General features: G+C 42.0%; 3 protein-coding genes and 1 long non-coding RNA gene across 16 annotated transcripts; 1 reads left to right on the top strand and 3 right to left on the bottom strand.

Moving 5' to 3' along the window:
• Positions 1–230: 230 nt before the first annotated feature.
• On the bottom strand, positions 231–4741 carry LOC115251581 (uncharacterized). Its single transcript, XR_003890119.1, has 3 exons — positions 4631–4741; positions 3155–3218; positions 231–717 (listed from the first exon to the last, which is right to left on the bottom strand). It is a non-coding gene; the product is annotated as an uncharacterized lncRNA (long non-coding RNA).
• Positions 4742–4835: 94 nt separating this feature from the next.
• On the top strand, positions 4836–8694 carry yif1b (Yip1 interacting factor homolog B (S. cerevisiae)). 5 transcript variants are annotated; one of them, XM_029844408.1, is made up of 9 exons: positions 4836–5010; positions 6188–6284; positions 6439–6568; positions 6637–6741; positions 6947–7083; positions 7446–7601; positions 7745–7838; positions 7977–8151; positions 8421–8694. In XM_029844408.1, exons 1-8 carry the CDS (start codon positions 4974–4976, stop codon positions 8130–8132), a joined length of 912 nt encoding a protein of 303 aa, XP_029700268.1. In that variant the 5' UTR covers positions 4836–4973; the 3' UTR covers positions 8133–8151; positions 8421–8694. The 5 variants fall into 5 exon arrangements, with proteins under 5 accessions (XP_029700268.1, XP_029700267.1, XP_003977114.2 ...); XM_029844407.1 differs by having other exon boundaries at positions 8418–8694; XM_003977065.3 differs by having other exon boundaries at positions 7977–8694.
• A 1004-nt stretch (positions 8695–9698) lies between these two features.
• LOC101066533 (probable E3 ubiquitin-protein ligase HERC6) lies at positions 9699–17875 on the bottom strand. 2 transcript variants are annotated; one of them, XM_011618146.2, is made up of 23 exons: positions 17596–17875; positions 16843–16987; positions 16693–16769; positions 16213–16440; positions 15997–16088; positions 15794–15921; positions 15502–15653; positions 15245–15300; positions 15041–15132; positions 14906–14965; positions 14673–14766; positions 14220–14400; positions 13839–13990; positions 13343–13465; positions 13141–13239; positions 12577–12753; positions 12093–12239; positions 11843–12009; positions 11634–11700; positions 11486–11556; positions 10770–10953; positions 10556–10658; positions 9699–10455 (listed from the first exon to the last, which is right to left on the bottom strand). In XM_011618146.2, exons 1-23 carry the CDS (start codon positions 17816–17818, stop codon positions 10220–10222), a joined length of 3054 nt encoding a protein of 1017 aa, XP_011616448.2. In that variant the 5' UTR covers positions 17819–17875; the 3' UTR covers positions 9699–10219. The 2 variants fall into 2 exon arrangements, with proteins under 2 accessions (XP_011616448.2, XP_011616449.2); XM_011618147.2 differs by having other exon boundaries at positions 12099–12239; positions 17596–17874.
• A 1132-nt stretch (positions 17876–19007) lies between these two features.
• Positions 19008–27365, bottom strand: LOC105418511 (NACHT and WD repeat domain-containing protein 2). 8 transcript variants are annotated; one of them, XM_029844399.1, is made up of 11 exons: positions 27185–27363; positions 27021–27109; positions 26034–26141; positions 25334–25531; positions 25092–25218; positions 24865–25013; positions 24333–24659; positions 24054–24155; positions 23238–23979; positions 22958–23052; positions 19010–22846 (listed from the first exon to the last, which is right to left on the bottom strand). In XM_029844399.1, exons 1-11 carry the CDS (start codon positions 27252–27254, stop codon positions 19904–19906), a joined length of 4950 nt encoding a protein of 1649 aa, XP_029700259.1. In that variant the 5' UTR covers positions 27255–27363; the 3' UTR covers positions 19010–19903. The 8 variants fall into 8 exon arrangements, with proteins under 8 accessions (XP_029700256.1, XP_029700257.1, XP_029700255.1 ...); XM_029844402.1 differs by having other exon boundaries at positions 19011–20019; positions 22695–23052; positions 27185–27362; XM_029844403.1 differs by having other exon boundaries at positions 19013–20019; positions 27185–27361.
• Positions 27366–27411: the final 46 nt, after the last annotated feature.

Genomic DNA, 27411 nt, shown 5'->3' with positions numbered 1-27411 from the left:
TACCTCTTATGGCTGATCGTCCAGCAGCACGCTTGCGACTGTTCAAACCGCCGTTCTACTCCACAGGAGTTGACTGTTATCGGACCTTATCTAGTGAAGGTTGGACGCCGTAACGAGAAGCGCTGGGGCTTGATCTTCAAGTGCCTGACGATGAGGTGTGTGCATCTAGATCTAATAAATAGCCTGGACACAGACACCTTTCTTTTGGCTCTGAGGAGATTCATCGCTCGCCGAGGAACCCCATCAGAAATTTATTCCGATCAAGGAACCAACTTCAGAGGTGCCGAAAGAGAACTGAAGGAAGCCTTCGCTGACATTGAACCACGGCTCCAGAAGAGTTCAGCTTCACATCAAATTATATTCAGATTCAACCCACCTGCATCCCCACACTTTGGTGGGATCTGGGAGCGGGAGATTCGCTCAGTCAAGAGGGCCTTACAAGTGGTGATTGGGGCCCAAGCAGTGCCTGAAGATGTGCTACTTACCGTTTTGATTGAAGTTGAAGGAATCCTCAATGCCAAACCACTTAGGTACGTGTCCTCTGATGTAGCGGATCCTGATCCAGTGACGCCAAGTATGTTGCTGATGGGGCGGCGGGATGCGTCATTACCCCAGGTGTCCTATGTCCCAGATGCCCTCACCAGAAGAAGATGGCGACAAAGCCAGATGATCGCAGACCATTTCTGGTCGCGTTTCATCAAAGGATATCTGCCAACCCTGCAAGTACGTCAGAAGTGGCGCATACCTACAAGCAATCTGGAAATAGGAACTGTGGTAATGATTGTGGATCCTCAACTGCAACGAGCCCTATGGCCGGTCGGGAAGATTGTGAATTTAAATGTCAGCGAAGATGGATACATTCGGGCTGCGGAGTTGAAGGTCAACAATCAAACATATCTACGTCCTGTAGCACAACTGGTTTGACTGCCACCGCAACAAGATGACCATCAGCAGTAAGAGGCAACTACAGCAACACCTTAGGAATTCCTTAGGAATTCCTCCACATTACAGGATAGCCCTGCTATCCTGGGAGCGGCTGTACAATAAAGCCATTGAGTGCACTTTCTTGCTGTCCTGTGACTCTCTGACCGGAGCGCCCACTGCAGATGAGGAGACAGGCAAATTATTGGAGGGATTCTCATCGTTTGCACTAAATCCCTCACACTCAAGTTAATACCATAAAACCCAGGAATCCTAGACCCTATGTGTACTGTTTACTGCACCTAAAATTGGATTAAAATATATCATAGAAAGAACAGAATGATTTTATTGTAATTAGGTTTGTGCAGCAGCACCATTGAAATGTAAAGGACAACTTTTTCCACAGAAAGAAAATCAAAGCTGCAATAAAGGTCCTTGTTTTTGTCATCAATGAAACAATCCCCCCACAATGGTTGAGGATAATGCCCAAAGCAATGTTTACAGGATGAGAATCCACTCACAGGAAAACGTGCACTTGTGTCCACGTATGTGGGTGTGCACGTCTACACTGACATGTGATAATCAAAAAGAGAAATCATTGCATGAAGACGGATGAAATATATATTCCTGATATGGAAACACACATGAAGCTGAATATTTAGAACACAGGAGATCAATTGCATGTTTGCATTGTAATTCTGAACTCATGAGAGCTTTTTGAAAAGTAACTGTTTTAGTTTTGGCTTTTGTGCCAGATGATTGACGTGACATGGAAACACTCATGAGCACTCCACCATCATGCACACAGTTTAAGCATTGCCATCTACAGAAAGGAAAACGGCTCTATAAACACCAATGTGCATCTAGACCTGTCACCCTACACCAGCCCAAAAACTGCTGTATCATCTGGAATCCAGCAGTTTCCCAGATCTGTCTCCTGAAGAAGGTGCATGAGTAGAGAAGACAATCGTGGGGAGCTCCAGGATCCAATGTAGACTGTTTAATATTTGAGCATATCTGTACGTCAAATATCTAAATACGAAGAAAGGAATGCTAAATTTGAAAAGGCACAGTTGTAGTATGAAATAGAAAATATCAGGGCTTCTGAATGAAGTATGCTTTGGAGCCGATCCTCCTGGATTTGGATCTCTGTGACAAACGCTCTATCACAAGGTGATCTGACCCAAGCTAACTCACCCATACTTTGATAGGCACAGCTTCATTAAGCTTCCTAACAACCTTTCATCCTCACAAAAGGTCAGCCACTACTTCATCCCTACTCAGTGACTTCATGCATTTCCTCCAGTTTAAATAATAACAAATAATGATTCTCTGGAAATTTTGCTTTGAAAGTATTTGGATCTCTGTGAAACAAAATCTTACCGGTAGTTAGTGCAGCATTTTCTTCTGTGACAAGAGGAGATGAGTGCAGAGACAGTTAGGTGAGAGTGACTAAAGCCCCCACACTGACTGAATCTGATTAATTCTCTAAGAACAGAAGAGTATCAGATGAGGTTTTCCATCAGACTCTGGCACACTAACACATTCCTTGTATTTTTGGTTCTTGTATTCTTGTATTTTTTCAGACCAGAGCTGAAAGGTTGCAGCAAACCTTTTAGTATCCCTACAGTCACACCTACAGCAACTGCAACTGTTGATCTTCCCAAAAATGTCCACTACTTACAAAGTGAGCAACACAACATGAGTTAAAGCATGTCTTCAGTTTGAAAGCCAGTAGCTGCATTATCACAGAAGAGCTGTATATCTCCCAACAGCATCCTCGGCTGTAGTGCAGCACTCTGCCCTTAAGCGGGGTGAAACTCAGCATCATATTAAAGGTCAAGCAAGACAAAGACAGGGAGATAATAGAACCAACCATATATAAGCACCAACGTACAGCAACTAAATGGAAAATAGTTATGCAAGCCATCTATTTTAAGTTGCAAAGATCACAGGAAAATATTAGCAACATCAGCATCTTCTGACGCCAGTGTGACAACAGCTTCACTCTTGACTCATCTAATTTGTATTTCCTGGCCTATATAACAAACGGCGCCTGTGGCAACATCCTCCAGTCTTGTACAAGATTAGGTTCAGAATGTGATTTCCTAATCTTGTAAAATCATGTAAAAACTGTAACCACCAATGTGACAATAAACTTCTACAGTGAAAAAATTAATGCTATGTTTTAAAGCGCTAATATTTGAATCGATAGATGATGTTTTATTCCTACCTTTGCTGATGTGATCAGGGATAGCTCCTTTCTCTGTGGTTAACTGCCTGGGTGGGAGAAGGATCTGTGGGGAAATTAAGTTAAGCTAAAGCGAGGCATAAGGAAAAGGAATGAGTAAGGTAGTAAATTGGCTACATAATGGCACTAACGAGTGCTTTTCATGCATCGAGGAAGAGTTTATTCACTCAACACATCTCTCTCCCTTTCTTTGTGCATGAATGTCTGAGTGTGTCTATGCACAAGTGTATTCGCATGTGTGTGTGTGTGTGTTAGTTTGATGTGGTAAACTTGTACTACAAGCGTGCAACACAAACCTTATTATTATTGATGAATTATTGATGCCATTGTGACTTTTGCATGCATGCTGCTTGAGTGCTGCTCCACAGAACATCCCCCCTCATATTGCTTTACTTTTACAAGAACTTTGTAATCCTCAGGCTAAGTCTCTAAATTATTCATCTCTGTCCAGAATTTACATACAAACATTTGTTGCTTTCATTTTTTTCTTTTTTTTATTGTGATGCTTTTATTATAAATAAATCAGTTCATAATGTTTTATTGAGAGAAAGTAATGCATTAATAACAACCTTTTTGGATTACGTTAAAGTTTCTTAGTTGTTCTGCATTAAGGATGTGGATAGAGAAGTACAGAGAAGGTCAGAGAGCTTCATTGGCTTTTAGTAATCTTATGGAAGGATAAAATAGGAGACGATGGTGCTGCATGAGGTTTGGAATGGCAGAGATGTAGGTTAGAGTGGAACAGGACATGTATAAGAGTTCAGGACAGTGGTGAGGTGTGAGGGAGGAGGTCAGTGTGGAGGTGAGCCTGCCTCAGGGACTAGCCCTCAGGCTCTTCTTGTTTGCTGTGGTGATGGACATGCTGGGGAGAAGAGCTATTCAGCTTGGCCAAAGAAAGGCAGAATATGAGCGTGTGCATGAGAGGAGCTCATATATATAGACCAGATATATGGGTGTAGTTAAGAGAACAGGAAGTTCATTGGTGTGGGAGAAAAGGACACACAGGACAGGGTGAGATGGAGGTGGATAGTTCTCAAGGAGGAAATTCAGAGATCAAAACAAACCCATTTAAAATATGTAATTCAATCAATATACTGTATACTAGATGGCATGTAACATTATTCCAATAAACTTGTATTGCCTTATCAGGTAAACTGACAGTTACCTCCTTTTTTAAAAATTGTGTTATACAATTTGTTAAGCCAACTGTGGCACTGTGGTATTTGAGCTAAACAGAAATAACATAGATAGTACTAAATATATATTTAGAGTTGATTTGAATAAAGAACTGACAAATTCTGAACAACAGGCAATCAATTGTTCATCAAATACACTTTAACTCAGTTATGTAGTGACTGATCTCTAATCTTTCATTCCTCAAGCTTTAAACCTCAGAAAACCATGATGTATTCCAAGGCTCTGTCTCTAGCTTCTACTTTTTACCATTACTATGCTCACCAATAATCAAATCCTCTGCAGTCGTGGCCTCGCTTCTCCTTCTGTGCTGAGCCACCTATACATTAGTACATAACCATCTAAAACGCCGAAACCTGGATGCTAACGAAATCCCTTAAACTCAAGAGCACTAAAAAAGGTTTTACGATAATAAATGTATTATAACGGTAGATGGCAACCTTGGGCATCTGTAGGGTCGAGTGTGCCGGAAATGTTTTCATAAACGAAGAAGAATGGATTCGTTTACTTCCGTGTAAATGTTATGATTGACTAACTTCCCGATATTGTTCCATAATTACCAGGGTGTATTTTTCTGACGGCTGTTGCAGCCATTTAGTCAGTTACAATGGATTCTACTGCAACTCAGAGCGCGTTCAGACAGCGTAAGTTGAGATGTTTTATCTATAAAATTGTGCTTCAGTTATAAACTTGCTAGCTCGCTAAACAACGTCTATGGTGTAGTAACTGTTTTTAGACGGCTGGGGCTTCAAAACCAAAACTACTGTTATTGTTTGATGGCAGCAAAAATTCAAGTAAAACTACTAAACAAACAATACAAGTTGATGACTGTTGGCCACTGATTTATATAACAACACCAATCAGGTCGCCAGTGCTTCTTGGTAATACAGGCGTCCAACCTAATAAGCTAGCCTGGCTAACGGGTTTCATGCAGTCACAGCTCTAACGGGGATATGTAAAGCATTTTGATCTTCTTTTTCATTACGAGGTTGATGTTAACCTATAAAATGCGTTGTCTTAGAGGACATTTGGATTTAGTTTATAGAGTTAGGACGTGAATTGAATTGAACTCAACCATCAACGTAGGGATAAATGAAATCGATGTCAAAATGAAAATCAGAAATCCGGATACAAGAAAAAAACTGTAACTTTTTACCCGAAACTCGAAACTGTGAGGTTAAAATAATCGTAATCATCACAATCAGACAAAGTGGCGTCAACCCTTATTGCATTTTTAACATATAATATAGAAGAAGTCACATAACTTAGCTTTAGCCAGCTTTATTCCTTTTCGGAGCTGTGCTGTGTCTTGTCTATTATGTATAATATGCCAGTTTTCTGTAGGTTGCCAGGCAACCAGCATAGTTATTTTGAAGCTGTGTCTGCTGTGGAACTGATGTTGTCACTTCTGTTCATGTGGATTTTGTGCGATGATGTTGTGCGGAGAGGGTTTCCTTGGCTTATTGTCATAAAGTGTATTCAGGATAGTTTTCCACTCATATTTGGTCTATGGTCTATTTTAATAAACTATTTTTATGAGGGTCACCAGTGCTTACTTTCACTTGGTGATGCATGCTCACAGGATCCTAGAGATTCCTAGGATCCCTCCTTCACTTACTAAAATGTGCAGCAAGCTGAAGATCATTGATGATCAACAAATTTCTCACAATTATCAGAGCTCTCATTCAGTTTGAAAGATGTTTCAAATGTTTGTTTGTTTGTTTGTTTGTTTGTTTTGGCCTCTTTAGGTGACTAGCATCTGTCAGATCTCCCCATCTAGGACACATCTTGAACCAATCTTCTCTTTTTTTAAAAATTTAGAACCAAACCTGCGCCTTAGGAATCCCCCCCTGGATAGGCCGGATGGCAGTGAGCTGTTTGAAGATACGAGTGGGGCAGTGGCTGGATCATATATGGGGTAGGTCCTGCTGGGGAGGGTTTGCATTCTCCTAAAGTTGATCCCATTAGTGATTAAACTTTTTTTTACATGAAAGACGCAAATTACAAGTGTAAGCTTTGTCTTTTGCAGTTTATTCACCAGTTTTTTCAGTTTGTAACTGTCACCTTGATAGCAAAAATCAGGCGGGGCCACAGATGTCAGGATTTCCAGGTCAGTCCATCCTCTCAGACCCAATGTCCAACTTGGCCATGGCGTATGGCAGCTCACTGGCAACACAGGGAAGAGAAATGGTGGACAAAAATGTAAGACCAATTCACAAATAGGTGTCTATGGAGACTCAAATAATGAGTGGGGTGTATTCTTCTTTAAGCTCGATAGATTCATCCCAATTTCCAAGCTGAAGTACTATTTTGCTGTTGATACACTTTATGTGGGAAAGAAGCTGAGCCTTGTAGTTTTCCCCTACATGCATGAGGTAAGTCTTATTCCTGGCACAGGAAAATATTTTTCTTTGTCCCTTTTTCAACTGTTCTCTGTACAATATTTAGCTTTTGGAAGATATACTAAAATATATGTCAGCATTGTGAGTTCTGTAACATCAAGATTTTTTTTAGAGATTTTTTTACAGAAATGTAATTTGACTTCAAAGTGTGTGGGTGTGATTATGTGTTGAACTGCAGAACTGGGAGGTGAACTTCCAGCAGGACACCCCTGTGGCTCCTCGCTTTGACGTGAATGCTCCTGATCTCTACATTCCTGTCATGGCCTTCATCACATACATCTTAGTGGCTGGACTGGCGCTTGGAACTCAGAATAGGTAAACTTTACAAAAGCCTTGCTTGACATTAAACCAATGTAATATCAAGTGTGTGAAAAAGTATGTGACTTGTTTGTTTATTCTACATCAACAAACAGGCAGTTTTTCAAACTATTGCTAATGTGCGAATTCTGGTTGGATTTTAGTGTTTTACATTTTTTCTCAAATGTCTTTATTGATTTACTGAACTTGAATTATTACATTATGTACCAAAAAGGCACATTTTTATAAGAGGAGTTCAATCTTGTCTCCCACTGATGATCCACAACAGCTGCAGTCTCATATATATTGAGATTATATAGAACTCTACGGCATCTAGGTACAGTATATGTAGAATCTGAACTATGTGCTGCCCCCTCCAGGTTTTCTCCAGAACTGCTGGGGGTTCAAGCTAGCTCAGCACTCGTGTGGCTGATCATGGAAGTCCTGGCGGTCCTACTGTCGCTTTACCTCGTGGCCATAAACACAGATCTCACCACAATAGATCTATTGGCCTTTTCAGGGTATAAATACGTTGGGTATGTTATAAGTTTGTGTTTTATTTCCCTCTCCACCCTCTATTTTATGTTCTACTTTGTTTTGAAACACATTTACTCATTTTTCTCTAGTTTGATCCAATATTGTTAAACTGTGCCTGATTGTTCTATCTCTATCTTTCTAGGATGATTATCGGAGTTGTAGCTGGTCTGTTGTTTGGGAGACTAGCGTACTATCTTTGTCTTCTTTGGTGTTGTGCTGCCATCTTTGTCTTTATGGTGAGTAACAGCTGCTTCGTGAGATTTATTAGTGATCATTGTAGAGAGCATTGCAGATGGAAATATGCACAAAATAGTTTTTGTTTTGCAAGTTACAATCGCTGTATCACATGACTGTTTTGTTGGCACGTTTTACAGATTCGCACTCTACGCCTGAAGTTGTTATCTGAAGCAGCAGCAGAGGGCAAGTTAGTGAGAGCAACCAGGAACCAGCTGAGGATGTATCTCACCATGTCTATAGCAGCAGCACAGCCTGTCTTTATGTTCTGGCTCACCTACCATCTCATCAGATAAAAGCTGGAACACAAACTGGGTAGAACATGAACTTGGCTATCTTAAGGCCATACGTACCCTTTTATGAACACTCAAGAAAAAGCATAAGGCATGAAAGAAGTCAGCATTTTGATCAGCTAATGGCAGAACTACACAAATTCACTCTAATCCGACGCCACTGCCTCTTATGTCATAGCAACACCCTGATATGTTGCCTTTTGTCTCCTTTAATGTCAAAAATTTGTAGCAACAATGGCTTTAAGTTACTTGTCTATTTCTGACGACATATTTAAATTTGTGTTACAGCAGAAGTGTTATTGCAGCTGTCGGATATTTCAAAGCGAAGATTATGTTCGAGCCAACAGAAAGAAAGCACAGGAACCCATCCAGTTTACTGAGAAAGATGAACTGAAAATCAAATCTGAACGCTGAGCACTCACATTTTTCACTCCTGCCAGTGAGCAGCAAAAGAAATATGTGTGGGAACATTTTCACCTTCATTTTGTGTATTTTTTTTTTTTTTAATGTTGCTGCCTGATTACTCTTGAATAAAAAAAAAAACGTAAGTTTAGACAGAGACCTCATGATGGCTCATGGTCTCAGCTATTTTTTCCACCTTAATTTCTGCTTTTCAAAATGCAGGTGGGATGGAATTAAGTGGTCACACGAACTGGTCAGAACACTCAAAACTGACCTTTGAGAGAACTCAGATATTGAATCACTTTAAGGTGTAGATGCGTTTGTGTAAAGCATCTCAATGGGAAGTTTGATAGGGTTGCTTGTGCTCTGATAGTTTTGGAGGTCGTTCTTTTATCGGGAAACAAGGTAGGAAAACAGTCTGGATATCCATGCCAGATGATGCTCATGTGTGGAACACAGCAGATGAGGGGTTAGGTGGACTCCAACAAGACGGTTCAAGTAAGAGGAGCAGATCCAGCTGCTACTCTGTAGGTCAGCAGAAGGGCCTTGAACTGAATGTGGGCAGCTCCAGGTAGCCAGTGGAGCTCAGCCGTTGGGTGACGTGGGTCTACGTGGGTTGGTTGAAGACCAGATGCATCACCACATTCTGGACCACCTGAAGGAGCTTCACCAAGAAAAGATTAAGCAGGATTCATCATTTTGAATCACTTGGCTGAGAAAACCGGGAGCTCTGTTTTACCAAGGCTAAGTTGGAGGTGGTGGTCCTGCTTCCATGCGGATGTGTGAGAGACAGTTTGAGATCTCGTCAGAGACTGAAGGCTCATGAGGGAGAAACGGCAGCTACAACTTGGTGTCATCTGAATTGCACTTGTTTGAAAAACCATGTGAGTGGATGATTGGCCCCAGTGAGGTCCTGTGTATAGCAAAGAGCAGAAGCCCCAGCACCGATCTTTGGGGAACCCCATTGGAGACAGCCGGGGAGAAGCCAAAAGCCGACCTTGCCATTCTGCTCAGTGATGCGCAGGCAGGGAAAATGTGGTGATGGTTGAATATTTTGTGTCAAATGTAGCTAATAAGTCAAGAAAAATGAGAACTGATCTCCTTTAAAACTGCTGTTCTATAGAACATGACACAGATTTTGAAACTGATTGTTAGCCTTCCAAACAGTTTACGTTGTGAGTTAGTCATTTCTAGGATAAAAACATTTTATTTTGATGGTAAATGATCAACACACATTTTATAATGCTAAAGATATTTACATCAAACAATTATCACTGCTTATCTTTTAATAAGGCTAAAACCTTTTGCACTGTCAGCATTTACTCTTTCCACACATGAGTGAAGTGATAATATATTTGCTAATATTGGGTGCAGTTAAGAAAACTGAGAATTTAAAAGTGTCAGCTTCTTCTGCCCTCTGATTGGTTGGGTAATGGGTAGGTTCATGTTTCTGGACCACAGTCAGAGGATATGTTCACTGTACTCTCATGAGAAATGTTGCTGTTTGAAAGGGAAGATCTCCTGAAAGTGAACAGTCATGATTTTGCTCAGAATCGCTGATACAATGCTTCTGGGTTTTGTTGTTGTTTATAAGTAAAGAGATTATAAAGATTATATCAATTACTCGAAACTAGGATTGTAGAGTAAAAACAAGCCAAAGCCATTTAAAGAATCTTCTTCAGCCTTCACTATTGCACACTTTCATTGTTCTTTCCAAGCCCGCTCTTGTTATTAATGGCCTGGAGAAGTCTGGTGTGCATGATCCTGTCCACCGGGGGCCCCTGATAGATGGGCAGCAACAACAGAAAATGACATGTGAGGGACTCAGGCAGGGCGATGTCTGTGGCGTTGGGCAGGACAGCAACAGTCATCTTAATGCTCTTCATACCACGGAAGGGCACACGGTCAGAGCCGGTGAGAAACACTGGAGACGGGGGAGAACGATTGGTAACAACAGGGAGTCCCTGGGAAAGTGGATGGGATTGATTAGGTGCATTAGGGTGACAATACACAAAGATACGTACAAAGGAATTTCTTCTTTTCCTCAGCTGATAGTTTGGCAAACACATCCCAGAAGATCACAATGGTTGGATGCGTGGCATGGTACTCTTTTTCATAAACAGTGTTCTGTTTAAAAAAAAAAAAAAGCCAAAATTAAAAATGGACTGGGACCTGAGAGTATAACCCCATGTTGAGTCTCTCCATCATTATTAATTTAAAACACTCGTGCCAGCATACCTGCTTGAACACTTCCCAGTCATAGTTTTCTTGGCCCACCATCACAGTCTGCAGCTGCTCCGGCTGGAAGAAATCCACCACGTTCATGTCGCACACCTTGAAGAAACCCCTCTGAAACTCCTCATATACTCTCTTCACTGATTTGTTGAAGGCGTGGTCGACTAATGCTGCTACAAACTGTTTTCTATTAAAGAAAATTGAGAATTACTTGGTAGATTTCAGAAATGTAGGCATGTGACACAACTATGGAAAGACATCTGTATGCATGTGCTGAGCAGATTTTGACTGAGCCTGGTCCTTCTTGAGGTTTATTCCTGTTAAAAGGGAGTTTTTTCCACACCATTTGCTTGGTCTGGGGTCAGGCTCCGGGTTTCCCAACAGAATGTTAAATGAAGTTTAACATGATGCATTCTGTATTCTTATATAAATCTGATAAATGTTGTTGAAATTTAAGAAAGTAAAGGAAGCATCTTACAAAGTTACCATTTTAGTGCCCTGCAAAGTTACTGTTGGGTTCTCACTGAAACACCCACACCAGGACTCAAATTTAAACTGGGTGGACCTACCAGTAAATCCTGTATGTGTGAACATCCCTAAGACCTCATGCAGGTTATGATTGTGCATATCACACACACACACACACATATATATGTGTGTGTGTGATATGCACACATATATATATGTGTGTGTGTGTGTATTTATATATGTATGGACACCTGTTTGATGCTGTCACAGCTTTGCCACTTTCACTTGGATCTAGCTCAACTGTTTCACCACCCCAGGTGTCCTGTAACAAGTAGAATCACCACATTAGTCTAGTGAACACACAAATGGAACGTGTAACTAAGTCTGTCAAGTAAATACTCTAAAAGTAGCCTGCAGACTTTCCACTTCCTCAGGACTGTAGTCTTCTAGCATGCATCGCAAAGACCTGCAGACAGTGAAAATATGGCTCAGTCTGACATAACTCTAATCTGAAAGTGACTATATCAACATGAGAGCAACTCATTTGCCAGAAAGACTCTGAAGTGTTCAGCTAAATTATCATTCTGCAGTATATTTCCAAAACGTACTCTCCCCGAACAGGGTCAAACTCTATTAGGTCATCCAGTGATGGTTTGACTCGCACAATCTTCTTGAACAGAACCAGGGGGAAAGGCAGGTAGACCATGTTTTGGTTGAACAGAGCCAGTCCACACAGGACACCAAACAGGAAGTAAATCTTGTCTTCAACTTTTGGCTATGGACACATTTGAATGAGAACATCAGGCCAGCAGGTTTAGACTTAGCAATAAAGGAGTTAAAGTGGGGGTCATCAAGTACATTCACCTTCGGGGGGAACCAAGCCAGAGTTTTGTTGTCATTGTACATGAACAGGTCAGATTTGGGATCAATCAGTTCCTCAAACACATAGAGAAAGAAGTCGCTTATGTTGACCTTCATCACCTTCCTGTTGTCGACAAACTGCACCTACAGGAGGAGACAAAAGGGATTTTTTACTAGAAATAATCAGAAACATTGTGCCCATAAGCAGCAACAGCATGACTTCTATTAAATCAATAAATAACTCAAGTCTCTGGACCAAATATGGGCTCAGCAAATGTTATAGCTGCCCCACAGACAACATGACAATTTAATTTAGCTTGTAAGTTTGACAACCTTTGATTATACCAAGGGTTTTATGAAAGACCTGTGCAGGGATGAGAAAAATGTATGAATCTCAGGTAGAAATATATTTGTAGAGGGCTACCTAACATTTTCTCATTTAGGCAAATGCAGGTTGTAAGTGTGTTACATGTGTGTTTACCAAGAGCTGTTTCCTGAAGGCACTGTGTTCAACTGTACTCAGCTGTGTGAAGGTATCCTTAACCAGATGATTTCGTCTCAGACTCAACATAAAGACTGGTGCTGGGGGAAAGTCAGCAAAATGCTCCCTGAAGTATTGGTGGCGTAACAGTAGTTCATACCTAAAATGATGTTCTCTCTGTAATTACAAAATAATTACAGTTACATCCAGAGGGATTAAACAGTGACTGTATTTTATTTTATTTTTTTTGTCATTGTGAATTTCACACAATAGATCTGAAATAAAGTCATAATAGGGGAGTACCAGATGTACACGTAATCTTTTAATTATTGGTGGTGATAAAATGAAAAGTCTAGAGAAGAAGAAAAATTCATTGTCATTGATGTTGATAAAAACTTAATAACTTGGGAAGCTCAGAGTCTTTTGGAGAAGGTGGAAGCATAAATGTTGAAGTCAGCTCTCCACAATGCAGCAGGCACCATCTGAAGAACCTGCTCTCACCTACGCTCATTATGTAGCCTCTTTCATGCAACTTTCAATGGAATCAGCACAAATTCTGATTACCTTCGTTTTCATTGCAGAAAAGATGAAGAGCGCTGCTCTGTATTCCAAAGTTAACAGGAATGGGTAGCGACAGTAAACTACTGGGTTGTCGATGTGTTCCTTGAACAAAATAAATAAATTTTTTTAATCAGATGTGATGAGCCTACAATAGGATATATCATCTCAAACACAGCGAACATACAATCAAACCGAAGAGTTTTACCTCCTTTTTAGAAAGTATCTCCTCCCACTGTAGAAGATCTTGCAATGGATTTATGTGATGAGTGATTTCCTCAACATAAAATGTGCTCAGAGGGAGCTTGTAGGACCTTCCAGCTTTGTTTGCCTGTAAAAGATTAAATGAATGAAAAAGAAAGATAAACTACTTACAAAAGAATAAAAAACTAGGGTTGATAGGCTTTGGTTAATGGTTTGGTCTGAGGGAGTAAAGCTGCAGAGTTTAGGAAATAATAACCATTTGCTGTAAACTCAGGGTCGGTTATCGACCATCAGTATGGAGATGCCCTTCAACTGAAGGAATGCAGATTTAGTGATGTACTTTGCATAAAACTAGGATTCTTTTGAGAAATATAACCTAAGAGTTTCCATGGGTCAATTTCTTCTATCGATTCCTAAAACAGGAAAATCTTATCAGAGCAAAATGTCCCCACAAAATTAGGAAAAACTTGTAATAAATGCAAGAGACACATAATGCTGACTTTGTACAACAGCTTCAGGGTCTCCAGCAGGTATTTCACTTCCGGGTTGTAGTTTTCTACGACACCATTTCTCAGCATGAAGGCCAGAGCGTTCTTGAACACTAAGATGTGCTTCAGCAGCATGGAGGGCGTCAAGGAGGACCAAGAGGTTTCTGAAGAAAAAAAGTATAAAGCATCAAGAAAGTTAGTTGGCTGTGTGTGTGTGTGTGTGTGTGTGCGTGTGCGCGCGTTTGATGTACGTCTAAATGTAAACATACATCTCCAACCTTCCAATTTTTGGTCTGCAGCTGGGACTTGAACCAGAAAGCCTCACTCAACACATGATCACAGATACAGTACTAGTCTCAAATGTGTGTAAGGAAGAAAGAAGAGTGTGTTCACCCAGTGCATTCAGACAGGTTTTCTTCAGATCTGAGATGACCAAAGCAAGTCTCAGGACATGATTCATAATGCTTGCTTCCTCTTGGAGAAGAGGACACGTCAGCAGGATCAGAAGGACATCAGGTGAGTTCAAAGCAGTTCTTGAAAACACCAACGTATCAATCAGAAGGTCAAGGTTCACCTGCAATGAATGTAAGGAGTTTGGAAATGAATGAACCTATGACTGACTGCCTTAGCCTCATTTAGCTAAGGATAATAGTGTGACATAAATATGATGATTATATTTGTAGTGTGAAGGGGCAGTAGGGTGAGAGGTGCCGAGGTAGGTACCAAACCCACAATTGCTCACATAGGGCCCTGCAATGAGCCGGCACCTCACCCGAGGGTGCACCCTCCCAATGACCCCAAAAGGAACTAAGCAGTCAAAACGACAAAGCAAAAATATAGTGTAACTGAATCTTTGATCCAGGGTATTGCCAAGAGCTGATCCAAAGCTCGCTCAGCTGCCTCCAGGTCCACAGTCAAGGCCCCAGGTTCTAAAGGTCCACTGAAACCAAAACAATGTGACAAAACCAAGAATAATTCTTTTTCACTCTTTTGTAGCAACATGCGCCCATATGACACTACACCAGGTTGACTGGCCTTATATAACATGAAAAAAAAGATTTAAAAGTAGAAGGACTTACCCAGACTTGGTAAAACTCGAAACAAGACTTGAACTTGTCGAAAACATTGACTGTATTTCTCTGTTTAAAAAGAAAAGAAACACTGTTGTAGCGGTGAGATGATTTCGTTTCCATCAGAACATGTGAGTTGATTACATCTCAGCCTCTGTGTTGCAGGTTGTCATCATCAGCCACGACTGCAGTTGAGTCTCACTCAGCCGCCCACTTATCCGTCCTCGCAATGGACTCTGCAGACACAACATTCATTGGAGATACAGCATTGATTAGTTTGTTTAGCCTCTGTTTTAGATCGTGAACACATCCACATTACATCTGTCTTATGAGGTTGCTTCCTGTTACCTGGACAGTTGATACATAAGCAAAGTTTGTGTTCCAACCAGCCGATATTTTCCAACCTGCAAATAAACAAATAAAACCAGAACCAATTTAGACTTCTCACCCCACTAACATTCCCCTAAATGAGGACCTTTTATGATCTATGTTTCTCTTTTTTTCCTTTACGGCACCCAGAAAAGTCCACCTTGGAGGAAGGCTGAAGAGAGTTTGAGCCTGTCAGGTATAAATGTATGTTCACTCCACACCCAGGAAAAACAAACCTGTGGGTGTTGCTGCTCTGTCTCTTGTCCACGGAAGATTCACCAGGGTCGGAGTCAGAATATTATCTCGTTGTCCGGTCCCAATCTGACCTCTGTCCCCGCTGCCAAAAGCCCAGAGCTGCCCGGAGGAATCCAGTACCAGGGTGTGATTCCTGAAGGGCACAATGCAAATAAAAAAATCGAATGAAACCTCAACACAAGCCTGAAAGTTAAACTTCACCACAAATACTTTGATTTGAAGTAGTGGATATTCTTTCTCTTCACAGTCTGATTGTATCCTTTATCCTCTCACCTGCCGCAGGATATCTGGGATGCCGGTCTGCCAACATGTTCCACCAGCCTGGGACTTAGTTCATCGGCTGTGAAATTGTGTCCCAGCTGTCCATGGCGGCCCTCTCCAAAGGTGAAAACCTCGCCATTCTGAAAAACCCCAGCAATGCTCTGAAAGATGCGATGGTGCCTGAGTTTTACTGAAAGTAGTGCAGAAGGATGTACCATCGTTAACACGGCAGTGTGTGCCTCCCCGCAGCTTATGAAAGTCACACCCAGAGGCCTGAGGGCAGGGACCATGCAGACATTGAAATTCCCTGTTGACATGACAAGAAATGTTTAACAAATCAGAATGAGTTGAACTTATTGACCGGTTCAATTGGATACAGACGTGTTTTAACCAACTCTTGCATAACTGAGTCAAAAGTCTTGTATCGGTACCTTTTTCATCCACCCTGTTAAGCCCAAGCTGACCAGATTGATTGGCTCCGCAGCAGTACACCAGGCCCGGGAGTGTAAGGACCATTGTATGGGTCGCTCCTGCTGAAACCTGGCTTACAGCCACACCGGTAAGATGATAAATCAAAGCAGGCCGTGGCTGTGACTGAATGCCTTTCCCAAGACCCAGCTGACCGAAAAAGTTGGATCCCCATGACAGCACATCACCTCCTGGAGGAGGAAGTTATTGGAATCTCAAAAAGAACCCCATATCACTGTAGATGTTATTGTAATTATATTATTTTAGACACAGGCATGACACAATCTGCAGAGATTGGACCTGATGATTTGGCTCCTAAACAATGTTTAAATTCCATGAAAGTGTGAAGCTCATAATGTTGTGATACGTCACTTCAACACTGCACTTGTCAAACTAAATTTCCATGTAAAGTTGAGGACTTTATCCAGAAATGCATGTTACACCTTTAGTTAGGGCCACAGAATGGGATTTTCCACAGGCCACCTGGATCACAGGTACCGGCAACGGGATGGGCACCTGACTGCACATCAAGGAGATGCAAGTTATCAAAATCAGAAGGATCCAGTCAGATATTGCACACAGTAAGATCCTGCCTGGGTCTGCTGCTCATCTGATCAGTGCCTAGCTGTCCACTTTCTGCTGCACCCCAGGAGAACACGCGTCCACATGCACTCACAGCCAGACTGTGGTCCTGACCACAAGCTACCTGCACTATGTGACCAAGCCCCTCCACACAACCTGCAATGGAAAAAGTATTCAAAACTTTCATTTTAGTGACAATGTTGTAAATCCTTTCCTGGCTGAAAGTCTGTTACATAAAAAAATAAAATAAGAAAAAAAAAATTATGTAAACTATGACATCAGTTATGAGATGTTAGCGAAAAAGCAAATTCTGGTGCAAAGGCTCAGCTTTTTAATAATGTAATATTTTTTTGAGGTTTTGGATTTTTTTTCAAATATAAGTGAAATAAATGTTTGTCAGGAACTGTATTACAACAGCAATAAATGCATGAGTATTATGGAAAACAGGATTCACCTGCCGCCCGGTTAACTTTCGTTGCTTCAGCTGAAGAGAACGAAACGAAACTGAAACTTAATCGGGTCTCTAGTCCGAATAATGAGGTAGCTGGAGAGCCAGGGCTTCTAACAAACCGATACCTTATCTAAACTGGACATTGGTTTTGTGCTTCAACAATAAATAGAAATATTATATGGATATTTTTCAATTTATTTTCATATTTCATAATTGCAATGTGTCGTAAAAAATTCCAACTTATCAGCTTTTCAGTAAAAGCTGATAATTTCAGCATCCATTCTTAAGTAGAAAACACATTCATGATCGTTACCTGGTGTTCTCTTTTTTTTATTATTATTCTTTTTCCGTCCAAGTTGTCCATCTGAGTTGTATCCGCAGGATAAAACGCATCCGTCCTCGGTGAGAAATAAAGTGTGTCGATCCCCACAGCTGATGTCGGTTACAGTCCGAGGGACAGTCCATGAAACCGGACTAAGCGCTGTCCGTGGACCGAACTGACCACTGGCGCTTTCCCCCCAACAGTACAAGTTCATTGCGACAGGCTTCCGAGTGTGGGCTAGACTGACCTGGTGGCGTCACCGTCCGGCTTTATAGAGTCTGCGGATGCTACGTTCAACTACTGTCGGAGATTTCATAATCAAGCATCGGAATTGACGTAACTTTGCTCTATATTTACTTCGATCATCTATTTCTTAAGAGGACCAAATCCAAAGTAAAACAATTCTTATGACCTACAGGTTAATTGTATTTCGTTTTTTTTTTCAAGTCTGATATGGATGATGAAGGAGGGAAGGAAAAAGGAAACTAGTCTGGTGGAAAGAACAGAGTGGGTTTAAGCAATAATCATAGACCATCGATGGGCAAATCCAGTCCTTGTGGGCCGGATTCAAGTTATGTGGAATAGCAGGCATTGACTGCTTTCAGTCAAACTATCACACATTCCCATCTCATACTGAAAATGTGAATTTTCTGCACATTTGAAATGTAAATAAAAGATATTATGCCATAAGTTTACAGTCAAACCTATATTAATGTAATGAGTACATAGTCAACTACTACTAAAAATGGCAAGAAGTAATTTTATTCTATGGACTCATTAATATACTCACAAATTTTAGGTTTACAGGTTTCCATCACCACCGTGAGAACTTCCTTTAAACGCCAAGGCGACAGTGCTGTCACCGTACACCTGGGATCTGTGGTGGGTGGTGGATGTAGTTGTTGATACTTTTAAAATGGGAAATACTTGAAATGGTTTGTATGGGTTTTACTGGACTATATTTGCCCACATTGGGAATCGCTGAGTCGCAAAGAAAAATAAAAATACCACCAGGAGGCTGAGCAGCAGAGTTCCTCCATCAGCAGCAGCACCCTGACTGGCCCACCAATGAGAACAGGTACAGTAATAATATGAGGAGGTCATCAGAATTTCACCAAAGAGAAGTCCACCCACATACTGTATTTATTGAATAAGTAAGAAGGTATAACTAACAGGAAAAGAAGTTTGTGTCCAGAGGTCGATGAGTGTTTATTTTATGCTGCAGAACAATCTTCGGACTTGGATTCTGAAGAATCTCCATCCAAGTGGATGATGCTGACAAACACGGGAACAAGTTTTCTCCCAGTGGGAATACACTGGAAAATGAAGTTGCGATCCAACAAACGTCTAAACTATTGAGAGTGACCCAATTTTAACATTGGCCCTGTTTTAAATAAATAAATGCATTTATTCATGATCAGCTCCTGATCATCTCCAGTTGAGCAGCTCCACAACTGGAGCTCCACCATTGGTGGTGGAACAGAATCTTTGATCTTCCCACATTGTTTTATTAATGTTATTATTATTTTGGGTTACATGACTGTCTTACTGCCTTATTACCTATTTTAACCATCATCTTAAAGAAATTATAAAGGTTATTTTTTGGTAGTTAAGAGAGGATGCCTCTCGGGAAGAATGAGGATGGATAAATGTTGAATTTCCAGGTGATCCTTTTATCATGTGAGATTGTGCCAGTATTACGAGACCGAGCCCACATCTGGTTGAAGTAGCTGCAGTCACGTCAGCAGCCAGCCAGAGGTGCTAGAGCTGAATCAGCTAAGATAAAACCTTTCTACTTTCAAGATCTATATAGCAACAGTAAAAGCGCCTCAACAATTTGAGATCCTTCTTACATTCATGTACATTTTTAATTTTCTTTGGCAAATCTTACAACAAAGAGAAATATACAGTTGTGTTACAATAGCTCGTTTTTATGGTTTAGTGATCTTGTAAGGCAGTAATTCTTATAAAAATATTTAATCAACCTGGTAATTCAAATAGTATGTATATAGAATACCTCCCAAATCTTATACAAAGAAATAAGTGCAGAATATAATTAAATCCAATGCAGCAGATCAAAATGCTCATTGATCTGACCTTTGCCTCTCTTTTTGTTTCACATCACAGCAAAAAGAAACAGAAACAATCATCACGTTCAGAGTAAATGAAACAGGAGGAAACTCCAGTGTCTAGGGAGAGATGTGACCACACAGCATTTCTCAGGATGACATAAATCATAAGTCTGTTCACGTACACAAAACAAAAGAACATTTTAAACTTAAACTAGTGCTGATTCATCCTAAAGCCATGTGACATTAGGGGTTGAGAGCGGCAACCATCTGTCTAAGAGCCTCTTCTCCAACTGACCGGACAGCTCCTCTCTGGCCACTGACATCCCCCTGCTGACCTTTGCATCTGAAATACAATAAACACCAACAGATCCATCCTCAAAGCCCACAAAGACACAGTGGCGCTCGCACACGTGCAGGCTCAGAGGCCGTTTACACAGACGCACACTCGCCATTCTTTCACCATCTAGGAGTCGTACAACCGTGAGGAGCAGCTGTGGATCTAGTGAACAGATGCAGGTTTTTTCCTGCATGGACAGGGTCGATATATAGGTTATGTAGCTTTCGCTTTTGTCAAAACACAGTTTCACGACAGGCCCCTCAGTTTTGAGTGAGAAGATTACCAACCGAGATAGATCCAAGATAGTAATGGCTTCATTTTCCATAGACAGCAGAGCATAGCTCCCATCAGAGGTCATCCGGAAGTCTCGCGGCTCACAGTGAAACGGGTAAGGCAGCTGAAAGTGTCTGCAAACTGTCTCCTCTACAATATTCCAGGTAAAAATGGCCCCTGACTCCACCATCACCAACACAATGTCAGCGTGCTTGGAGAGCGTGTGGAAAGCAACCACAAGATCACAGCTCATCACAGAGGTAAAACGTTTGCTAATGGAGCCTGACCACAGACTGGCAGCTAACAGGTCTCCCCGGTGACGGCCAATGAGGAACGTACTTTCAGGTGACACCTGAGCATCAGATAGGTGCAGGTATATGCTGCACACGATGCTCCCTTGCGTTAGCTTCCACACCTGAGATAAATGTTCACCGATGCTCACGCCAACATTACCTTTTGGAGTAATAAGGACATCTGTTGCCCTACTGCCAGCCACACGCACTATGTTCTGACCTGTTTCAGTCTTCCAGACATAGAGATCACCTACTGAGAGCGTCACAAGGTGGACGCTATCTGGGGAAAGGCGCACCTTTTGTACAGGGTTTTCATGTAGGAAGTGAGCTTGTGGAAGCCCAGTTTCAAACTGCCATCTCCACACAGTCTCTGACCCATCAGTGGTGTAGAAGTGCTCACCTGTTGGTTCAACCACCACTTCTTTCACACCATGTCCCATTTTTGGAGCCGCGCCTGCAGCCTCTATTGAAGCAGAGTCCCACACTGTCAGGTGGGCATCGAGGTCAACACACATGACATCTGAGGCAGTTTTCAGGAGCATATGTGGCTGCCTGGTTACCTTCAGAGAGAGAACACACTCTCCTGTCTCAACTTTCCACACCGGGATGAAGGAACATGCTTCTAACAGAGCTAAGATAAGCTCACCATTCCGGGAGAACATGGCATGAGTGAAGAGCTTGTCTTGTGGTGCTGAGAACTGATCCCGCAGCTCCCAGTTACACATATCCCACAATGAAACCTGATGAGATTGGCACAGTAACAACATGAGGGGGTCATCAGAGGAATCGGTATTGAGGACATCAAATTCATCCCCACAGAAGCTTTGCTTGATTAATCTGGGTGGATGTGTTTTGGCTGCTACCTCCCACACAGCTATTTTTCCTGTCCTGTCGCCACATGCTAGTTCCCACTTCTCTTTTGAGAGGTTCATCCACAAAATTGCTTTGTGATTTGAGTTTGACCAAGTAGCGAGGACACTCCCCGTGCCAGTGTCAAATAAGGAGACGATGCCTTCCTCTTGCCCACAGCACAAACGAGAGCCATCAGAAGAGCAAACGGAACAGGTCACACATTTCTGACACTGAAAATGCATCGCAGTTTCATCGGAGATGTCAAACATGCTCACCAAGCTTTGGTTTTTCCTCCAGGTAAATAGCTTTTTCTGACATGCAACAAACCCCTCAACTTTGGTTGGTGCTTGCCGGTTTGATGTGAGAGGGACCTGAAGTGGTACAAACGTCTCTGATCCCTTCACATTCCAGAAAAAAAGCCTGGTGCACAAAGTGGAAAGTAGGAAGAACTGTGCACTGCTTTTTACTCCGGTAAACTGAAGCTGCTGTTGCTCAGAGGTCAGTGAGAGTTTGGCTACATTGTAACCAGGACCAGTCCAAAACCAGGCCGTGCCATCATCCAAGATATGTGCTACAACACCACACTCTGTCACAGCAACTTCTGCCACACAAATGTTGCCATTTCCACTATTAAGTTTCAAACATCGAATGGATGGAACAGAGGAAGGAGCAGGGCAGAGTGCTACTCTGACTATTCTTTCCCTTGTCCTCCTGTATTGCTGGATGTCATTGATGTAACTCTTTAAAGCAGGAAAGACCTCCAGATAAGGGAGTAGGTTTGTCTCCATCACTGTGGGCAGCTGAAGGGGTGAGCTCTGCAGGAAGCAAGCACAAGACTTCACTATGCCTGTTAGGAATGCTCTTTGTCTGAACAAAGGGGAGTGGGATGGCCCCTCTTCAGACTCCAACATCGCTACCAGATCTCCCAAGAGTCCTGCTTGAATCATCGCCTGATGAAACCTAAAAGACATTAAGACCTCACACTCCATCTGCTCCCATCTTTCACTTTCTTGCAAGTGATGCGGCAATTCTAACACCTTTCTCATATTCATTAGACTGTGTTCTTTGGAAGAATCGGGGAAGTAAATTGGCTGACTGGGTGTCTGTCTGTCCATGTAAACTGTTGTTTGCGTGTTCTCATCACTTGGTAAAAATTTCTGGCTGTTAAGAAGAGGTTTAGCATTTCCTTCAGACCATCGGCTACTAAAATACTCGGCCATTGAGGAATGAATCTCCTTTCTCAACTCTAGAGAGAATAAATACCTCTTAGTTATTACCAGCTTGAAATGACGACTCGCCCAGGACAAAACTCGCACCCCTGCAACTGTCCTTCCAATAAGAAACCTCCTCAAATCCAGAAGAAGTGTCTCCACATCAATTTGTGGGACCTTCATCAAGGAGGGAGGCTTCTCTCCCTGTCGAAGGTAGAGGAACAGAACTTTGTCATCACAAGAGAGCAGGTCAGCAAGTTCAGCCTCAGTGAGCCCGGTTCTGGAGAGGGTGAGGTAAGAGACAGCACGGCTCACCATAGCAGAACCGTGTTTCTGCTCCAGGTGATCCAACAGTGTAGAAATGGATGAATGGACCCCGTTGGGAAGACATGACTCTTTCACATCAGAATCTGTTGGCAACATTAAAAGAAAAAAAGAAAGGAATTATAGCTCAACTTTGTTTTGGTGCTGATGTTCTTGATTTGTTTTGTACTGCAGACAGATTCAGGTTACTTTAACGAGCTGCACAGTTATAAACACACTTTCAACATTTTCAGCCTTTCAGACAAATTTGCAAATGTGCTTCAGGTCCTACCAGAGTGCCACAGTGAAATATGTAGGTGCAGGAGTCGAACGTAAAGAGCCAAAGAGCAGGAGGTCAGTGCCTGGTTCACCAGGGCCTGCTGTCCAGACGTCACCTTCCTCCCAGAACTGCTCAGGAGTGACGCCAGCATCTTTAGACACTGCTCCCTGTTTGCCATACCGAGTGTAATAGACACGTACCCCGACTCCTTATTGACCTCGAATAGACTGTCCTGAGGATGCTGTGAGCTGAGGGCTTGCAGGATTTTTTTGCGACTGGAGGAGATCGAGAGGATAACTTTGACATTAGGAGGAAGAGGAGAAGGCAAACTCCTGATGAGCTGATACCCAAAGTGGTTCTCAATGTGATCCAAGCCATCGAGGATTAGAAACAGGGGCTGTTTGGCAGTTGGCAGGAAAGAGAGGAGAGAAGAAAACTGTTTCTGAAGTTCAGTGAGGCCAAATGGTTCTGAGTTGAAATTTTTCCAACAGCCAGACGTTGTGTCTGTGTTGGAGAGCTCACAGTGAAGACCAGTATCAGAGGTGAAACTAAACGTGGCCTCTTCCTCCCGAGGCTTTGTACAGCTGTGACTGTCTTGATTGTCAAGGTTTTTCTTTAAAGATGTATTTTGATGGTATCTGGAGGAAATTTGCTGACAAAGACTCAATAACAGCTCCTTGGTTGGGAAGCTGCTTGCCATTTGGCAAAAATAAGGGAGCACCACAGGGTCACTGTCTGGTAGCCAAGACTTGATCTGTGGAGGGACAGAGACATGCATTCCTGTTGGAGTGTCACATCATGTCACCTTAAGTGAAGGACTTCACCAACCTGTCGAGCACAGTGCGCCAGCAGAACCGCTTTTCCTGTGCAGGGACCACCTGTCACCACTAGAGGAAGCTGATGTTCGTTTTGCTCAACATAGTGTCTGACCTTAAACACAATTGAAAGAAAACATGTTCAGTAACCTGCAATACCTACTCATATTTTTAACTTGAGTATTTAACTTTTTCTGGATGTTCCTGAAGTCATTATATTATAATAATAATGGGGAAAAAAACAACAATTAACTTTACCCATTTAAACAAAGAATTATTTTAAACAACTGACCTTCTCTTCTTCTGGGTGAACAACATCATAAAATTTTGAGAGGATGCCACAAATGTCTTCTTGCTCGGCGCCTTCTCTGGCCAGTGCATCACATACATGCACATTATTCCCACTTTTGAAGATGTTTGCTCTTTTAATCAACTCCACAAGATCTTGATGCACCTGCTGGCACAGTGCTTCCACATAGCCTTTCCTCCTGGCTGTTGTGGAACCATGGTGATGGTCACACTCTGTGGTGGTGGTGTACACCAAGATCTGTGAGGAATTAATGAGAGCGGGAAGGAACTTATCACAAAGCTGAAATAACAGTGGGCCATCGCTGAGGTCCTGAAAGCACAGAAAAAAAGAGAAATGATGCAGTAAAATGTCCTATGAAATTACTTTTACATCTTAAAGTCACTAAATCATGGGGTGATGCATGCAAACAGGATCCATTTAACTTCCTTTACACATTATAAACACTCTACACAAAGTGATTTATAAGTTAAGGACCTTTTATGTAATAAGTGCAAATGATAAAAAGGTGTGTTACCTCTGAAGGTGATATAGTTTCTGAGTTTATCTGTGTTTTTGGTCTCTGCCTGTTTGTGTTGATGATGTTGTGGATGTAGACCACACAGCGTCCGGTGATGTCACCTTTCAGATGGCGTTGCAGTGCAAATCGCAGATCTGCATCCACAACTAGAGGAGGAGAGCAGAAAATCCCAGTTTCTCTTCAGTGGGAAAATAAAAGGCACACATCTGGGTCACATCTATCACCTGATCGGTAGTAACGCGATGCTGTCTCTGCTGTCATGAGGCCTTTGTTGACACAGAGACTGGCAGAAGTCTGAAACACCTTGAGTGGCTCACCTTCCTTGGCCTTCAGCTTGACCTCCTTCTCCAGCTGTAATAAATTAAGAATACTTCACTGTCAATAATGTTTAATTGAGACATTTGAAATTGGAAAAAACACAAAGAAACCATTAGTTGTGAAACAGAAAAAGACCAAAGTGATAGACCTGTAGCCCAGAGGTGCGTCTGAATGGAGATGTAAGACAGTAGGAAACGGGGATGGAATTTTCATCCCTTTGGTAGATTCGTTCCACCTCCCGGGTGCTGATGCCGGCTTTTTGTCCCTCATGCAACAACAGCTGGTACTGGGACACTTCCACCTGTGTTGGCAGACTGGCTGCGCCATACTGGTGTCCTAGAAGAGCCTGCACGGCCACCGTGTGGTCACAAAGAGGACAGCAGGTAAGAGTGACGCTGTAGCAAAACCATAATTCGATTCTCATCCAACCGCCACAGCTCCTGACAGACTTGACTCCTCCAGCTAAAACAACACTTGCGTTTTTTCTGTTTCTTTCTAACCCTTCACCAGCCTTCAGATCAGCATAACAACCTGAAAGTGATTAGCAGGTCATCTACCTCAAGATAATCAGAGAAGCTGACTCTGCTGAGTAAGTTGTCTTTTTATGAAGTGGCACTGATTTTTAACCAGCTTGTGAACTTTCAAATTCTTCTCAAATTTTAGTTTCAATAGTATAACAGTCATATAACATAAGCATTAATGTATATACCCGTACTTGCATAGATGTTTTATGAAAGCTTATGCATCATTGTTAGCATAGAAGATAGTTTTGGGGAACAATGACTTAATTGATTACTGTGGTGCCCCTGTGAGGAACATTCAATAATCAAGATGATCTATGTATTTACCAGTATAAAAGGTCCTGCGGAGCTCTCTCTGCATTCATTTATGATTTGCTGTCTGGTGTCTTCATCCGGCCAGCGGCTAGGATCGCTGGACTCAAAGGGGTCGATCACCTACAAACATACAGGTTGATGGTAACATAATCATAACAAAATTGACTGACGACCTGTTTATGAAAAGGAAGTGAGATGAAGAACAACTGAGCAGGTGCCACATCGAAGACGTGATGGTTTTTTAAACCTTTGTCCACATGCTGGAAAGAGACGGCACAGTGGTGGAGTCATGATGGAGTCAAGTTACTGCCGCTGCGTTTAATGGTCAAATTTAATTAGTTGGAGCTGTGACGGCAAAAGTCTGAAGGGAAACGTGTGAGTGAACTCAGAGTTGGCTGCACAAGATTCAAAGAGGACTTTTTTAGCTGGTCTCAGTTGGATCAGTGCAGCTATGTACCGTGATCATTTTCCTTCCCCCTCTTAGGCCTCCATTTATTACTTAAATACCGCAAACCTCTAGCTTTTCAAGTTCATATGGCACCAGGAGTTCATATGGCATTTGTGACTTGTTCCAAATAAAATGCAAATTTTGGTTCTACGTAAAAACAAGCAAAAACTATTTCCCCTGTTTCTCTCTTGTATTTGAGGTTCATTCAGAAGCTGACGGCTCACATTCCCATCCTCCCTTCTCTTCCTCAGCTTGTATGTCTGTGTGGGTAATGGTTCTTGATCATCTTGTGCACCCGAGTTAAGCACATCTGGGTTTGTTTCTTTGGTCTTTTCTACTTAGTTTTGGGTAAAAATAAAGGTTACTTGTGAGAAATCTCATAATGTAAGTTCACCTCAAATTTGTAATGAGCTGTGTGGACCAAAAAAGGTTGTTTCAACTGTGGGAACGTGAAAAGACATCAGAAGGTTTGACCTTCCCACCAGAAGCAGCAGCAGCAGCAGCAACAGCAACAGCAACAGCAGCAGCTATTGTTCTCAGCACGTGCTCACCCTGACATCCAGTCCCAGCGTATGTTGACAGTATTCTCTTAGTTTTGGAAACACTCTCTCTCTGAGACCTCTGCGCTCCATCACACTGTCTGCAAACATGAGCATAAACAACTGCGTTAACAGCACAAATCTGGGATAAAGTAGGTAAAAAAGCTCTTACCTACCTTCTGGATTAGAGCACAGGTAGATTTTCACACATGAGGATCTGAAGACAGATTTTCCTCCAGGGTTCATGACAAATTAGAAATTAGAGAAGCACGGCGACTTCACTGTTGCTCTGCTCAGGAAATGCTGCTCTGTGTGTTTAAAGTGTGCTTTCAGGAACACACCCACTTCTGGTGTTGAAACATCTACGTGGACACACACACGCACATGAACGCACACACATGAA

This window comes from Takifugu rubripes, chromosome 11 (genome assembly GCF_901000725.2).
Source record: "Takifugu rubripes chromosome 11, fTakRub1.2, whole genome shotgun sequence".
In the NCBI taxonomy this organism is placed as follows: domain Eukaryota; kingdom Metazoa; phylum Chordata; class Actinopteri; order Tetraodontiformes; family Tetraodontidae; genus Takifugu; species Takifugu rubripes.
The sequence above is the reverse complement of the archived record's forward strand: the minus strand, read 5'-3'. Positions and strand labels throughout refer to the sequence as shown.